Genomic DNA, 16,572 nt, shown 5'->3' with positions numbered 1-16,572 from the left:
AGGTACATGGTAGATGAGAGAGATACATATATCTCTGCCGATGAGACTGGGTCAGAGGTTACAATTTTGTGTGTTGCTGTTACATACTGGCCATGGACTTTGTGAGGCAACCATTAAGACGACCCGGCATCAAATGGAGCCGGGTTTTGATTTTTTTGGCTTGTTTCTGCCTCTAAACCAGCCATGTGTGGTATTTGCTTGAATGGGATAATCACATGTTTTTAACTTCATGGTTTTTCAGGTGGTACTGAGCTTGTTTGGTCCACCCTCAAGACGTGTAATGGTTGAGGAACAAGGAGAAGTCGTAGCATCTACTTCAGTCTTGAATTAGATGGTATTCAAATATCAACATACCCTGATAACTTTGTTGTTTATAGCTATGTAACCTCAAATAGAAACTACAGCTACTTTTAACAATTAGTTGATATATTTTTACTCTCAGATTTTCTTTTTAACAAAAAATACAATTTAAATCAAAATTTAAAAAAAAAGGCACAAAAATGTAGTGTTTCAGTAATTATTTAATATATTGACTTCTTTTTCTGGGAATATACTGAAAATTTACTGCTAAAACATCATATACTTTGTTAAAATAAATATGAATAAATAAAAATAAAAACCCTAATGGTAAATGTGTGAGATAATGAAAGTTCCACGACTTCATAGAGGAGTGCTTTTGTAACGAGCACTATGTCTTGTAAATTGTTCGAAAATTTTTATTGACAGATAACAAAATGTAAATCATCATAATATCTTTTTCAAGTCGATTGATGTTAAAACTTTATTTGATTTAATGCCTTTTTGATACTTTAATATTACATTTTAATTTTTGAAATTTCAATGAATTGTAGTATGTCTTTCATGGTAGTTGTATATATGAAGTAATTTTGTCAGATGTATTATGGACGAAAAATATAAACTTCGCCAACGAAAAAGCATATAAAAAGAATAACAAAAATGATTTTATAAGCTAAAACTAAATTATGCCCTCGACATATTCTTCCATCATAATAATTGTAATTAAAGTCCATCTCGGGAGTCGTGTATTAGCCACAATAATAATGCCATATCAAAATTTTCTTTAACTAAGAACAGTATTTTCTTCAAATTAAATTCAAAATTACAGTAGGGCCTGCACTATTTGTACAGAAAATTATAATTTACTCCATTTATCTGTACATGTGTGGATGGAAGATGACAATCTTGAGTTTTTATTTCAACATTTTAAACCATCCAAATAAAAACATTGTCTATTATGACTAACCAAATTTAATTTTAATATGAGAATAAAGATCAATTAAATTAATTAAGGATATACTTGGAACAAAATAATCTTATTTTTCTAAGGTGATTTATTTAAAAAAAAATAACAATAAGTAATATATTAGAAAATTTTAAATCAAATAAAAATAATACATTTTAAATTCTACTAATTTTGATCATTTATCGAAAGTATAACTTATAATTTCACTTAAATTATATATAATTTAAATTCTACTAATTTTATTTTAATAGTACATAAAAAAGTATAACTTTAATTTTACATAATTTATATATAATTTAATTTTTATCATTTTAAGATAAAATTTTATCTTCTCCCCTGCCTAACCCCCTGAAATATATAACCGACCAGAATAAAATGTTTACATTACTACTAACCAAATATCAATATTCGTTAACACTATGTTGCAAGCTAATCGATCTTACTTGTTTGAATTTATCTGAAAAACTATTATTTATTTTACTTGGTATTTTTTTCACAGTAATTAAGATTTACATTGTAAACCATTGAAATGAAATATGAAGCAGTAAATTAAATTTGAAGTATATACTTCATAATTTCTCTCTTAGCTCAATTGAACTCAAAAAATAAATAAATACAGAGCCAAATTGTTTAATCACAGCCGTTCAATGGTTTTCAGTGGGATCCAACAGGTTCCATTTCTCAGTTTCCCGCCACATTGAAAAACCGAAACAAAACCAGACCAAGTAAGAGTACATTCATGGAGCAGACATCCAAACTCAGAAGGACACTGTTAAAGAACACGAACAATCCAAAATTAGCATGGGAAATCTTCAAGCGAATACTTTCCTCCCCATCCAGTCAACCTTTTTCCTTGGTTCCCACCATTACCCGTATCCTCATTCAGGCCAAAATGCTTGACAAAGTCGATAACCTTCACAATCTCCTCCTACTTAAACAACCACAGAACGCATCTCATTCTTCTCTCATCTCCCTTGTCAAGATTTTGGCTAAATTGGGTTTCTATGATGAGGCGTTTTTGCAGTTCAAATCTATCAGAACTCGTTTCCCTGAAAACCCACCCTCCATTAATTCGTATAATATGTTGTTTGAATGTTGCATAAGAGAAGGACGTGAAGATTACGTGTTATGGTTGTACAGGGACATGGTTGTTGCTGGGGTTTCCCCGGAGACTTATACTTTTAACCTTCTAATTCGTGCTTTATGCGATTCTGGTTGTTTGGAGGATGCCAGAGAGCTGTTTGATAAAATGCGTGAGAAAGGTTGTCAACCTAATGAGTTCACTTTTGGGATTTTGATTTGTGGGTATTGTAGGGCTAATCTTGCTGATGAAGGATTGGAGCTTTTGGTTGGGATGAGGAACTTTGGTTTTTCTCCGAATTTGGTTCTGTACAATACTCTTATTTCAAGTTTTTGCAGAGAAGGTAGGACTGATGATGCCGAAAAATTAGTTGATAGGATGCGGGAGGATGGTTTGTTCCCAGATATTGTAACCTTCAATTCTAGGATATCAGCTCTTTGTAAGGCAGGTAAAGTTCTAGAAGCTTCTAGAATTTGCAGAGATATGCAAATAGATGAGGAGGCATTGGGGCTGCCTCAGCCTAATATCATAACTTACAATTTAATGCTGAAGGGATTTTTCCAGCAAGGAATGTTAGAAGAAGCCAAGGCCCTGACTGAGGCCATGAGAAGAAACCACAAACTCACGAATTTGGAGACCTATAATATTTGGTTGCTGGGTTTTCTGAGAAATGCAAAGCTTGTAGACGCTCAAATATTTCTTAAAGAAATGACAGATAAGGGTTTAAAACCAAACAATTATTCATATAATATTTTGATGGAAGGGCTGTGCAAAAATGGAATGCTATCGGATGCAAGAATGGTCATGGGTATAATGATAAGTAGTGGTCTTTCCCCAGATACAGTAACTTTCAGCACTTTACTCCATGGATACTGTAGTAAAGGTAGAGTAAATGAAGCCAATAATGTTCTAAACGAGATGATGAGGAACAATTGCTTCCCAAATACTTATACTTGCAACATACTGCTGCACAGTCTGTGGAAAGAAGGAAAGATATTGGAAGCTGAAGAGTTGCTAAAAAAGATGAATGAGAAAGGTTATGACTTGGATACAGTCACCTGCAATACAGTGATTGATGGTCTATGTAATAATAGGAAATTGGAGAAAGCCATTGAAATTGTGAATGCAATGTGGAGTCATGGAAGTGCTGCTCTTGGGAACCTAGGAAACTCTTATATAGGCCTAGTTGATGATAGAAAAAATAAGAAGAAATGCATGCCTGATTTGATTACGTATTCAACCTTAATTAGAGGTTTATGCAAAGCTGGAAGGGCTGAAGAAGCTAAGAAAAAGTTCATTGAGATGCTGGCAAAAAAAGTTCAACCTGATTCATTTATATATGATACTTTTATAGATACTTATTGCAAGGAAGGAAAGATATCATCTGCATTTCGTGTTCTCAAAGACATGGAGAAGAGAGGCTGTAACAAGAGCCTACAAACATATAACTCGTTGATCTTGGGTTTTGGAAGTAAAAAACAAATATTTGAGATCCATGGACTTATCAATGAAATGAGAGAAAGAGGGATTTCTCCCAATGTTTGCACTTATAACAATATGATTAGATGTCTATGTGAAGGAGGAAAAATACAAGACGCGATGTACATCTTGGATGAAATGCTACGGCAGGGCATATCCCCTAATATTTCATCCTTCAGAATGTTGATTGGAGCTTTGTGCAAAGCATCCAATTTTGAGGTCGCAAAGGAGGCATTTGATACTGCTTTGAGCATATGTGGCCACAAGAAAGCCCTTTATAGTTTAATGTTCAATGCGTTTCTAGCAGGACAAGAGGTTTCAGAAGCTAAAAACTTATTTGAAGCTGCATTAGATAGATCTTTTGATCTGGAGAACTTTCTATACAAAGATCTCATTAACCAACTTTGCAAGGATGAAAAATTAGAGATGGCTAGTGGGATATTATGGAAGATGATAGATAAAGGATATGTGTTTGATCCAGCATCGTTCATGCCAGTGATTGATGGCCTTGGTAAAAAGGGAAATAAACATGAGGCTGATAAACTTGCTGAGAGAATGATGGAAATGGTGTCAGGCGATAGGGTGGAAAATAAAGTCTGCCAAAATGCCAAGGATTTAGACCGAAGAAGACAGAATGAGAACAGTGGGAATGACTGGCGAACCTTAGTGCACAGGTATGGTTAATTTTCTGTTCTTGCTTTATTTCCATTTGATTCTCTTGTTCTATGGCATGGCTGTTGCCTCAGTTCAACCTTGGTGCTTGTTTTCCCTCAGTAGATGCTCACTATTTAACTTCTGATTCAGGTTTTAGCGTTTTCCTAAGTTTGAAGAATTTTCTTCTTTAGAATCAAAATATCTCACAAGATTATGATGATACGAGGTTAAGTTATGCTCTGTGTAGTTAGGATCAGCATATTGACACAGTGATGCTTGGTTTGACTTGTATGATTTGTGATCCTGAGTTAGCACAATGAAGCGCTGATTGCCTTTCCAGACTTTCTATTTATCTACATTGCTCGGTGAATATAAGAGTATGAGAACTTCGCTTGATCGAGTGTAATAGCTTATCTTCATATTCTCAGTTGTGCGTGTCTAAAAACCTTTTAGAACCCTTTTTACTGTTTTCTATTGTTGCTACACCACCTCTTTTTATTTAGTCTGTTTATATTTTATTACGCATTTAACATTCTTATTAATTTTCCTTTTACAGAGATGATGGCAGTGGGATTGCATTCAAAGCCATTAAGCGGGTAGAGAAAGGCTGGGGTCAGAGAAGTATACTACTTTCCCAACACCAGAAAAATGACTTTCTGGAGTACTGGGAAATCAATGGTGGCTAAATCACTTAAAATTTCCTGTATTTGGGATGAATAGCGGGATGCTGAGTCATATAAACCCTTTGTAAATACTTCAGGTACATTTTTACATCTCATTTAACTACAGATTTTCTCAAATCAATTTGGCATAAGTTCCCTGTTTCTATGCATTGGAAAACTAGAGGAGACTTACTGAAGGACTACAAACACAGTTTGCAACAGATACTCTTTATTAAACTTTATGGTTGCAGTCTCTTTCACTGTGGGAATCCACATACAGCATGCCTCAGTTGTAGCACTAAAACAGATTATAATTGATCAAGATAGGAAAATTTATGGGCAAATATAGCTCAGTGTAGCACAAAGTGGGTTAGCCTGTGTTAGTTAACAACTGTGAAACTGTTTTTCAGCCTAGGAAGGCTTAATGACATTAATTGTAACCTCTTCTGTCACTGCAGTTGTGAAGCAATTACAAAAGAAGACTGTTTATAAAAAGGTGGATGAGAAACAGATCAAGTTAAGTCAAAAAGGAAACGCTATAGATGGCTTTATCATCTTCAAAGCAGGGTGATGCATACTCTAATTTGGACGAGCCTAACCCGTGTATATAGAAGGTCTGGAAACAGGTCTGGAAGGTTCACAAATTGCATTTACTGTAATGTTCTCGAGGAACATATTGAGGTTATGGCCCTGGACCAGATGCAATAAAACAAAATACAAAATCTCGAGACCTTGCTTGGGAGCAATCTCAGTTGGGCAGCTAAGTGATGTAGTTAAATAAAATTACGGAATTAGATGCTCATCATAACAGGTTTATTTGTTTGGTAACTTGTGTTTATCCTGTCTTTGCAGGTTCATTTTCTCTTCATATACTATGATATGAGCTTAAAGAAGGGTTTGCTACTTGCAGAAACGTGGTAGTCTAATTTACTACAAGTTTTACCATTCTGTCTGCATAGCAAGTGTAGCCCACATAAATGTCATTAAAGATTCATTAATTCTAGCTTGGAAGATTTTGTAAAGTATGAACGAAGGGGCAGAAGAAGATATATTCTTCCAAGATGAATGCATTAGTATTCAATACACATTATGGCATATTGGTTTCCCGAGTTACAGATATACTTTCTGGCTCATGTATTTCCTAACATATGGATTTGTACTTGCATCAGAGTAATCTAATGCAAAAAGCAAATAATAGTGCCTCAATTGTACTGAAATATTCCAAACAGATGACCACATTTTGTCAGAAAACTTTTGTTCCCGGATTCCAGAAATCATTGAGGTTTACCGAACTAACATAGTGCCTTTTCCAGGTCTTCTGTAATGGTCCTATTTTTAGCCTAGACATTCTGATTTTCAGCAACCTCTAGACTCACTTTGATGATTTTGGTTCCCAGAAATTGAGACCATAATTATTGCTTCTTCCATTGATGCCATTTTTATGGCTAGCTGCATATTGCCAGATAAAACTCATTCAAACCTAAATGTGAGCCCACTGTCAACTCAGTCTATGCTTTTTAGTTTTTTTGTTACTTTTTCTTTTTTTTTTTTTTCTCTATGTTTCATTTTTGGACCAAATTTCAATTATATTGAATTGTCACGAGAATATGGAATAAGTTGAACAAATATTTAAACTAAAATAGTATTTAAATGTAAATTAACTTATATCCAATTTAATTAGATTTTTTTTTTTCAGTTCCTCTTTGTACAAGTGAAAATATAAATATTTTATTATAGAATTAAGAACATAAATAGAGTTGATTTAGTTAAACATGAAATGTGGAATTTATTTCTTAAATCTATGTGTCAAATAATTATGATTTAATAATATATTAAAAGATAATAAAGTTGATCCAAGCAAAATATAAAAATTGCATATTTCACTTTAAAAGATTCTCACGATTTTAAATTAATAAAATCAAACATAAAATTAGATATAATCTAAATAGAAGTTGTAAATCCAATATAGTAGTAGGTTTGGAGTCGATTATGATACCATTTGTAAAATAACAAGCTTATAATATATTTAAACTATCACTCAAAATTATGAATGTTGATACTTTTAAAAATTTTAAATTGTAGGTATATATATATATATATATATATATTATATTTTCTCTCGCAACAGTATTAATGTAATATATAAGGTGTTATATATAATCTTATAAAAATTTAATATTGCGAAATGATAAAAAGTGAATCAAAGAACATGCTTTATATTTTCTAAAATGATTTAATACTTGCTACTAGCTTTAGTGTCTATAATAACATTCATTCTTGTTCCAATTTAAGCAAAACATTAGATGGTGAGAGAAACAAAATGACTCAGTTATTGAAATTGCACGTTGTTTCAAACAGTAAAAATCTAAAATGACAAACACGAAAGAATAAGACTCGAAAAACAAGTTAAACAATGAAAAAAATATACCTTATAACAATCAGCTTCGCTCTACCATAGTCTTTTTGTTAGATAATACATTAACAAAATTTTATGATTACTTTACTTCAGTATACTCCTATAATTTTATGATATATATATATATATATATTAAATTTTCTCTCTCTACATAGAAGTGAAAGAGCATAGAGTACATAAAATTTTGTTGAACCACATTACTATAGATTCTCTCTATTATACTTTTTTCACATAAAATTTTTCTAAAAGTAAAAACCAAATCTAGTAAAATAAAGAAATAACTTGCAAGTTTGCTCGTTCAAGTGATGGGTTAGTGATACGAGTTAGGAGGATAATTCATGGAAATCAAGCTTAAAAAGTCTAATTTTATCTTTTAAAGAGTCTTAAAAGAATTCTCCCTCCCGAAAATCATGTTAAATAAGTATTTGAATTATAATCAACATGTAAAAAATTAAAGGGAAAATATTTATGCTTACAAGCGATTCTCACAAGAAAAATGAGTTTTTTCTTTATCAAATATGGCTGAATTTTATCTTATATTCATCAATTTAGAGTTTTTATAAAAATAAAAGATGAAGAATCCTATTATTACAAGTTTTGGTCGAAATTACACTCTTTTTTATCTTATAATAAAAAATTTTAGATTTTTTTTTAAATTTTCTCCTAAATATTTCTCCTAGATTTTTCATAGAAGAAGAATTATTTTCTACTTCAATTTGAAAGCTTTTGAGACATCTTTAACACAACTCCTTCATCAAAAGTTAATTAATTATAGAAGTCTAAATCAAACAAAGTTAAGAAGAAAAAATTCACTCACAACTAGAAATCTCATTCAAAAGAGAAGAATATTATTCTTTTTTATATTTATGAGACTTTAATTTAATTTGTAATTAGAATCCTAAATAAGATTTGTATTAAAAATTTTCTTGGAATTTAGTTTTTGAATTTTAATGCAATTAGTAAAGTTTATGATTATATAAAGGTTTCATTATTTTAGTTATAAACACATCGAAGTTTAAGATTAATGAAATACAACTTTTAAATTGACAACTTAAGAGGTTTTTCTAACTTTCTTGTTGAATGAGGAATTGATGTTTGCTTCTCAAGATAATTTGTATCGTTTTCATCAATATCTTTTTTTGAGTTGATTTTAACTTACCAATATATTTTTTAAAACGTTATAATCAATTTATTTTTTTCAATTATCTCAATTTACAATAACAAATTAATTGTGGGTTAAGTAGGAATAATTTATTTAAAAATTATATTTTTATATTAAATTGTACATTGAAATTTTTTATCTCATAAGTTGATTTAAGGTTACACATCAGTTAGAGTTAGACTTCGAGCTTAGACAGTCCAAAGCAAAAGCAAAAATTTTTTATCTTTTAGCTCCGCGGTCAAACAACAATGTGCCACCCCAGGTGAACTTTCCATTTGACTGTTAGTATTGAAATTCAATGATAGTTAGAATTTATTAGAAATAATTAGTTAAATTATTTTGATTAAGAAAATTAATTAGAGATTAACCGCGTCTTGTGATTTACTGTTACATTGATTATAGAATTGGAGAATACACAAATAGAAAAAGGAAGGAAATGAAGATTATGAGCATGTATTTTGTAAACGAAAATGCATAAAATTGAATTAGAAATTCCCACTTGATTTCCTCTGAAATTTCTTTCTCTTCTTCCTTTCTGCTATCTGACTCTTCCGTTCTAAATTCTTTCTTCTTAACCTGAAATTCTTGTCCAAATTCCTCTCCTCTGTTTTACTCTATTTTCTCCTTGCCTCGTAACTCTCCTGCAACTTCTCCTCTGATCCTGTTGTTCTCCAAACTCTGTAATTCTGCGTTCCATTTCCAAGGTACATGACATTGTCATCTATAAATATTCACATTCTCATGAGGTAAAAATAATTTGATACACTCCCCACATCTGATTGGCTCACTTTAATTTTGTGTAAGATAGAACATGATGCCATCATACAAAAAAGTTTATGCGATCCAATCAGACACGTATAGTGCAGTGCTCCGGGAGCGCACAACTGTAGACCAACTCTTCATTTCTGATTACCTTTGAGAATCATCTTATAGAACAAGAAAGGAAATACCAGAGTGAGAAAATCCGACCACACAATATAGAGAATCATCTTTGAATGATACATGGCAAGAAAGCAGGTTTAATGTGCATTGCATTTCATACAAAAATCTTTGAAACACACCCACTTCATAGATTGTTAAGTTACATGATTAATGCCAGCATTCGCTAAAAAGATGCTTATTTCCCCTTCCTAATTACTTCTAGTTTCTGACTTCAGCTTTACTCTACAATACCCAGCAATCTATATGATTAAAAGAAAAGGAAAAGGTAAATGAAAAAGCAAAATTCCCAGCTGTTCTGCCAATATGAAACTGAAAGATTTCTGGCATACAAACAAGATCTTTCATCATTTGAAGCCGCTTTGCTCCGCAATATTCCAATCACAATTCACAGAAGTGAGAAGGTTTATGGCTATATGACACGCTTCTGAAAACTGATGATTGTATCAGGATGGCCCAGTGCTACCAAATGAACTTCCTAGTCTTGGTTGAGAGGCTTGGTGAAGAGCAATTTTGATTGTATTGCTTTGAGATGATTTGTGTATGTCAATGCATTCCTCAAGATCAGCATCACATGTCAAGAGAACCCACTCACAATCATCATCCAGATATTTTAGATCGATTTTGTTGACATCGTCAATGTTAAAACGATGGGCAATCTCTTGTTGCAAGTCTGAGAATCCCCAATTTGGTGGTAAGCTAAAACGAATTTTATATTCTCCAAAAGTTGCCTTGATCCTAAAGCCACCTCCAGCCCTCAGATTTCTGCCACCAGTTGTTGGCAAAGGAGGCAAGGTCTCAAGAGTTGGATGTTCACCAAATGTTTTCTGGCTTTGGGACCTTGCAAGACTCTTTGGCTCCTCTTGAAGCAAGGCGTGTAATTCTGCATCACTACGAGCTCTCTTAAGCACCCCACCAGGATCTTCTACCATTAAAGCATTTCCACTACTTGATGCATTCATAATGTTATGCTGTTGCTTTGCTCCAGTGGAACAACAGGTAGTTGAACCAGAGCTATGGCTACACGAAGAGGTCGGAGACTTTGGAGCTGCTTTTCCAAGGCTGAACAAGCCATTCTCAGCTGGAGGGTTTGACTGCTTTGAGTGGTCATTTGTCTTCAGTAATTGAGAAGGGCCACCCCCAGAAACATTAGGAGAGCTCAGTTCTGGGAAGTTTGTATAGAATGACTCGATTTGAATAGAACCTTCAGCCCCTTGGACTGAGTCCATCACAAGCTGGAGTTTCTTTAGCGAGTGGCCAACCTTCTTGATCTTTCTTGATGGCCACCTTGTGATACCATGTTGTCTGCAGATCCTTTTCAATGTAGTGGGGCATACTGAAATCAGAAAAAACTGAATAAGCTATTGATTCGAAAGCTGGCATGGAATATTGAAAGTCAACTGTCAAATGCCAAGAGATCATATGATACTGAGAAAGTTGAGAGACTGTAATTTTGAGAATCCTGAGAACCAATGGAATTGAAAACATAATAGCAATCTATAGGGTGATCTGCCAACAGAATCTCCAAATGATGCAAGGTATAAAGCAGTAAGAAACCAAAGATGTTACCCCAGGGATTTTTTTTTTTTTTTTTTTTTTTTTTGACTTTCAATGTTTGAGATCGTAAGATGATTATGCTCTCAGAAAATAGCTAGAACATCCCTCCAACAAAGATAATTTTTAGGAGTCTCAAGAATGTGCAACCCAAATGAATCTGAATAAGGGATAAGAGAAAAAATCTGAACGGAGAAGAAGAAAGGATCTGTTCTCATTTGGAATTTATGATCCATGGCAATTAATAGAAACCAAAGCATACACAGCTTCCAGGGAAATATATTCTGTTTGATTAAAAAAATGCATACATCCAACTTCAATAAAAGATGCAGTATTTCTTTCTGCTCACAATAACCAACAATAAAATCAAGATAACTGCAGTGATCAAAGAGACTATGAATTGATTAATGATTAGAACTATACCTTATAAACAAATCCAATTATATTCCATTAACAAAAGTTTTTGAGCCCTTAAGTATTAATCTCTCAGTTTGTAATCAGTAAATCATTTCAACATTGACAAAGAAAAAAAAAACAATTTTTAAGTTTTTGCAAAAATATTTTCTTACCACCAATACTCTTAGCTGCATCCTTAAGGCTCCCTGCAAAATATTGCCTCAGAACTTGCAAGCTGATGGTCTTCTCCGATTTGGTCCGCCTCTTCTCACCTGTCTTTCTATTGCCTGATGTTCGACGACCACCAGAAGAAGAGGATCCCCCACCAGCATCAGCACTACTTCTTGGTCCAGAACTTTGTGGAATTTGCTCAAATCCTGAAAATACCTGCTTATGGTATAATTCTACCTGACTATCATCCCAATGGGTTGTCAAGTTGAATCCTTCTTTTGGTTCTTCTTTCTGATACTCCCACGAGAGAGAAACGCCTTTACCCTTCTGTTGGGCCTCCATCATGTGTGCAATCCAGGTTGACTCTTCTGGTGTTGTTTCTTGCAAATGTGAAGATACAAAATTTGAAGAGTCTTCTTTAACTATCGCATCTGGAGCAAGTGTTATCTCTCTAACCGGCAATATGACTTCTTCCTCAAGCTCCTTGTCCATGGTAACATGAATGCTTCGAAAATTCTGTTGTACAACAGCAGACAACAAGTTCAGCATCTGCTTCTTTTCTTCGTCGTCAAGGCAATCCTTTGGAAGGAATAACTCCAGGACAAACTCAACTGATCCAGTATACACACTTCGCAATGGAATTGCTAAAGCAGCATGCAACTTAAGCATCCTAGCATGGTGTGCAAGAGGATAATTTGTCTTGCTAAAGTAGGTTATATTAGTTGCAAAACATTGTTTGCTTGTTTTGAATGCTCTTCCAACAATTCCCTGACCTAGAAGCAGATGGTGCTCAGAGCATGCTTCAAGAAAGCCACGAGTATCTTCGTCAGCGACAATACAAGCTGAATCCAGTGTGGAAACACACTGAGAATAGTTTTCATCAGAATGCCGGCATCCAGGTTTAGATTGTTGGAGGCACGGTGCCCATGTCAGAGCTAAAGGCAATCTGTGTGGTTTGCAGACAGATTCCAAAACCTCGGCTATCTCAGGCAATGCAGCTTGGTATAACTCATTGTACACCTGTGAAGAAGAAAAGAGAGCTGCAGGGTCAGAGATGGGTCATCAATTTCGCATGCTTAAATTTATGGTTTCTAGGATAGAAAGAACTCACCTCGACACTTGGAGGGCTGAAATTATGTGAACTCCTTAGATCAACAGCCTGCAAATAATGATCCTTTATTTAGACAAGAATATGAGAATAGTATTTATTACTGTATCTGAAGGTGACATGATTGAGTCATATTAAAGAATAAAGAAAGACATAACCGTTGGAGCTTTTGAAAGGTTCTTTATATTTTCTATGCCAAAAAAAAAAAAGAATAGAGAGGAAAGTCAATGCCAGGAAATGATTCAAAAGAGTAATCATAATTAAAATGACAAAAATTTAAAGAACATTAAGAACTCTTGGTTGAGAAATAAAGTTCGGTTATAGGATGGGATAAAACACATCACAAGGTGACAACTTTTTTAGACGTATTTCATGTCAATCAAGAAAAAGGATAAGAAATGCTTGTTTGAAGAAGGGAACATCCCAGTAATCCTTTTAATGGTATCTTACTTTTTCAACATCTTTAAACGGTATCTTTAAATGTAAAAGTTATAAATTTAGAATCAAAGTTCATACATCCTAAAAATTCTGTCCCAACAAGAAACCGTAATTGAATGCCAAAACTTGGTTTCTTTCCAACATTCTCCACCAAAAAGGTAAAACCAACAGCTCTTCACAGTTCAAGTATTCAACTTTCTGAAATCTGCAAGAAAGAAGAGAGGAGAGAAAGGAGAATGGGAAATGGAAGAAGAAGAAGAAGAAGAAGAAGACCTCAAGAGCTTTGCAAACATTTTCAAGTTCAGGGCGATAATTGATCTTCTGAGTAGTTGTGACAATCTCAACAACACCCAAGCAAGTCCCACTGCCTCTCTCAAAAACAGGAAGGGCAAGGGACCCACGGACATCACACTGCTGGGCAAATTTAATACGTGGGTATTCATCCTTTCTGAAGAACCGAACATCAGGAGTCCATTCAGGCAACTTCCCCAGGAAAACCCGACCCGGCAACCCAACTGAGTCCTTGGAGTCCTCCTCAGCTGGAAAGCTATAACTTTTGGAAACATCTCTGTATATCTCAAGACTCTTGTATTTTGGATTGAAAGAGAAGGGCTGTTCCTCAGTGGTAAGGACATGTTTACCTCCTCTCTTGACTGGCACCCATATTTGAATGAGAAAGTCCCTTTCTTCCATTAAATCTTTCAGGTATCCAATAGCCTGCATTAATCTGTCTTTCACCGAGGAAGGAGAATTTGGACTTATCCAATATCTTCTGCTAACTTCAGTGCCTTGAACAAGAAAACTCTCAGATTGTGCTGAAAATGTGGCATTTTCAACACCCTTGTCGTTTTGAGATTGAGTTTCAACAAGCTCTTCTATTTTTGGATAAGTAGGAGGAAGACCAAGCCTTCTTTCCTTGTCATCTCTATAGATTTCTCCACGTAGATTCCCACCCAAATCAGCAGTATTGGGCTTTGAGAGGCGCAAAAACTGTGAAGGTTCATTCATGGCGGCAGAAAATGAAGAGCCCGACTGCATAAAATTGCTCCCATCCATAGTCTCTAACCAGCATCCGTCGAACAAGAGTTCATCCATGAAATCCAAATCCATGGCAGTATCCGGAAAAGTCCCGAAAGAAGAATCGGGTGTAAAGCCACCGCCTTCCATACGAGGAGTTTTTGCTTGTAAAAGAGCCTATGAAATCCCAATTTGAAAGACTATCATGATCCGAAACACAAAAGCACAGTAAAGATGAAAAACAAAAAGAGGAACTTCCAGGAAGTATTCCTTTTGCCAGTGTCCAAAAACCCAGTCTGTCCGAGTCGCAGAAACATCGTCAAGAAAAATTTGTTTTTGCCAACTGCAATCAGAAATGTTTTTCAGAGGAAGAGAAAAACCTACCATAGTACTTTTCTTCCAGAGCTCATATATTCAAAAAGACATTAACACATATAGTTTGCTTGCACAATTCAAACAGCTTAAATGTTGGGATTCTCATATGATGCCATCAAACACAATATTAAATACGCAACAAGAGCCAAATTATACTCGAAGCAAAAACAAAAGAAAAAGAAAAGGAAGTTCAAGAACATCTCAAGAAAAGACACACAACCATCATCTTAGCACGGTAGCAAATTGGATTCTTGTAAAAGTAGGTAAAAAGAGCAACAACCAGAAGCCAGAATCAAGTCAAATACGGCAAGAAAGAAGAAGAACCAATTTCTCAAAAACTTGTTTTCCTTCTGGCTTTTCAAGTTTTCAAATTCGGCACTGCAATCACTACCACACAACTGGCCACAAGATGAACAAACCCACACGAAACGAACACAGAAAGGGGATAATGGTTAGTGGAGGAGAAGAGAGAAGGAAAGCGACTCACTTTATGAAGATTGTCGCAAAAATCCCAGATGGGTATGTCTGTCTGTGTACTATTAGCGAACTCTAAATCGAAAGTCACAAGCATTCAGCAAGCCATCACACAGATTTGGTTCTGTTGACTGAAAAAATAAAAAGCATGGTTTTTCTGTTCCTCGCTCGTGATAAAAACACAACCACATATGTCAAAAATAGAAAACAAAGCAGAATTCTCTTCCCACATAGTGATATGACCACCGTTCACGAGTATTAATGCAACTAGCTGAGCTCTCCTCTTGGTTCTGGGTATATTTTCCTATATTATGATCTCAGGGTATGAGCATGAAGAATCTCCTCCAACAAGAGTAGGACCCACAAGCTAACCAATCAGATTTTCTCTTTTCCAAGGCTTCTTTGTACTCCACTACTTCTGTCAGCACTGTAAAGTCAAACCGTACCATACCCAGAATATATACGGGCACATACATATGTATATGTATTATATATAGTTGGATTCAAAGGCAAAAATATCTCAACTTTTTGGGTTCTGGTTATTGTTCTATTTCTACCCCTTTTTGGTTCGTTATCATCAGAGACGGATAGAAGGGAAGTTAAGGAAATTATTGGTTGTTGATAGGTTTTTTTCTGAGGAAAAGAAGTTTTGCCTGGTCGGAATCTTTCCTCTGTAAAGCAAAATAAAAAATTTCTCTTTGTTTTTAATTATAATTTATTTATTATATTTATTACGTCAGCTTGATTTTACAGTTTTCTTAGTATAAAGTAGACTCCGGGAAACAGATTCTTTGTTATTGTGTTGAGTCATTGACCGGAAGATTCCTATTGACACTACCAATTAAGGAAAATTAAATTATTTTTTTGAATTATTAATTGGTAATAATTGATTTTTATTGTGAATTAAAAATGTGTTTATGTATTTACACCCCCATGAAACTAAAATAATTCATTCATCTTTAAATAATATGATTCAAATTTTCTAATTCTCATGCTAACATTAAATTATTTTATTCACTTTTTTTTATTAAAAAAATTAAATTTTTTATAACTATTTATGTGAGCTTAACCCTGGTTTAGTTAGTAGGTCAGGCTGGTTAGGTGTTTCTTTGAAATTGTGAAATGAATATTCTTAGGCCCATGCATCCATGTGCCACAGATTCATTCATATTACGTGGCATGATATGAACACATTTTAATTTAATAATTGTATTTTGGTATTAATGGTAATTTTATATTTGCGAGTGAAAGTACAAATTGCTATTTTAGTATGCTGTAAAAAATGTCAAGGCATGAGATCCCATCAGATTGATAAAATTATGCTTGCTACCACAGAGGTGTTTAGTCATTCAATAATATTATTATATTTTTAAATAGAAAAT

General features: G+C 34.1%; 3 protein-coding genes across 6 annotated transcripts in view; 2 read left to right on the top strand and 1 right to left on the bottom strand.

Moving 5' to 3' along the window:
• Positions 1 to 441, top strand: part of LOC110818927 (Patched family protein) — a 71,618-nt gene extending 71,177 nt beyond the window's left edge. Inside the window, exon 39 of the mRNA XM_088222020.1 lies at positions 242 to 441. Within this exon, the coding sequence (XP_088078146.1) occupies positions 242 to 331 (90 nt within the window). The 3' untranslated portion in view covers positions 332 to 441. The remainder of the gene's footprint in view (positions 1 to 241) is intronic.
• Positions 442 to 1,885: 1,444 nt separating this feature from the next.
• LOC110818983 (Pentatricopeptide repeat (PPR) superfamily protein) lies at positions 1,886 to 6,225 on the top strand. 2 transcript variants are annotated; one of them, XM_022048051.2, is made up of 4 exons: positions 1,886 to 4,498; positions 5,035 to 5,238; positions 5,599 to 5,904; positions 5,993 to 6,225. In XM_022048051.2, the coding sequence occupies exons 1-2, from the start codon at positions 2,004 to 2,006 to the stop codon at positions 5,162 to 5,164; spliced, it is 2,625 nt and encodes an 874-aa protein (XP_021903743.1). In that variant the 5' UTR covers positions 1,886 to 2,003; the 3' UTR covers positions 5,165 to 5,238; positions 5,599 to 5,904; positions 5,993 to 6,225. The 2 variants fall into 2 exon arrangements, with proteins under 2 accessions (XP_021903743.1, XP_021903742.1); XM_022048050.2 differs by having other exon boundaries at positions 5,599 to 6,225.
• A 3,509-nt stretch (positions 6,226 to 9,734) lies between these two features.
• Positions 9,735 to 15,643, bottom strand: LOC110818957 (Plant regulator RWP-RK family protein). Of its 3 annotated transcripts, none has more exons than XM_088222465.1 (5): positions 15,204 to 15,643; positions 13,598 to 14,684; positions 12,890 to 12,937; positions 11,781 to 12,798; positions 9,735 to 10,993 (listed from the first exon to the last, which is right to left on the bottom strand). In XM_088222465.1, exons 2-5 carry the CDS (start codon positions 14,489 to 14,491, stop codon positions 10,104 to 10,106), a joined length of 2,850 nt encoding a protein of 949 aa, XP_088078591.1. In that variant the 5' UTR covers positions 14,492 to 14,684; positions 15,204 to 15,643; the 3' UTR covers positions 9,735 to 10,103. The 3 variants fall into 3 exon arrangements, with proteins under 3 accessions (XP_088078591.1, XP_088078590.1, XP_088078592.1); XM_088222464.1 differs by having other exon boundaries at positions 13,598 to 14,518; XM_088222466.1 differs by lacking the exon at positions 15,204 to 15,643 and adding an exon at positions 14,937 to 15,176.
• Between the last annotated feature and the right edge of the window lie 929 nt (positions 15,644 to 16,572).

This window comes from Carica papaya, chromosome 6 (genome assembly GCF_054855325.1).
Source record: "Carica papaya isolate Zhongbai chromosome 6, ASM5485532v1, whole genome shotgun sequence".
In the NCBI taxonomy this organism is placed as follows: domain Eukaryota; kingdom Viridiplantae; phylum Streptophyta; class Magnoliopsida; order Brassicales; family Caricaceae; genus Carica; species Carica papaya.
The sequence above is the reverse complement of the archived record's forward strand: the minus strand, read 5'-3'. Positions and strand labels throughout refer to the sequence as shown.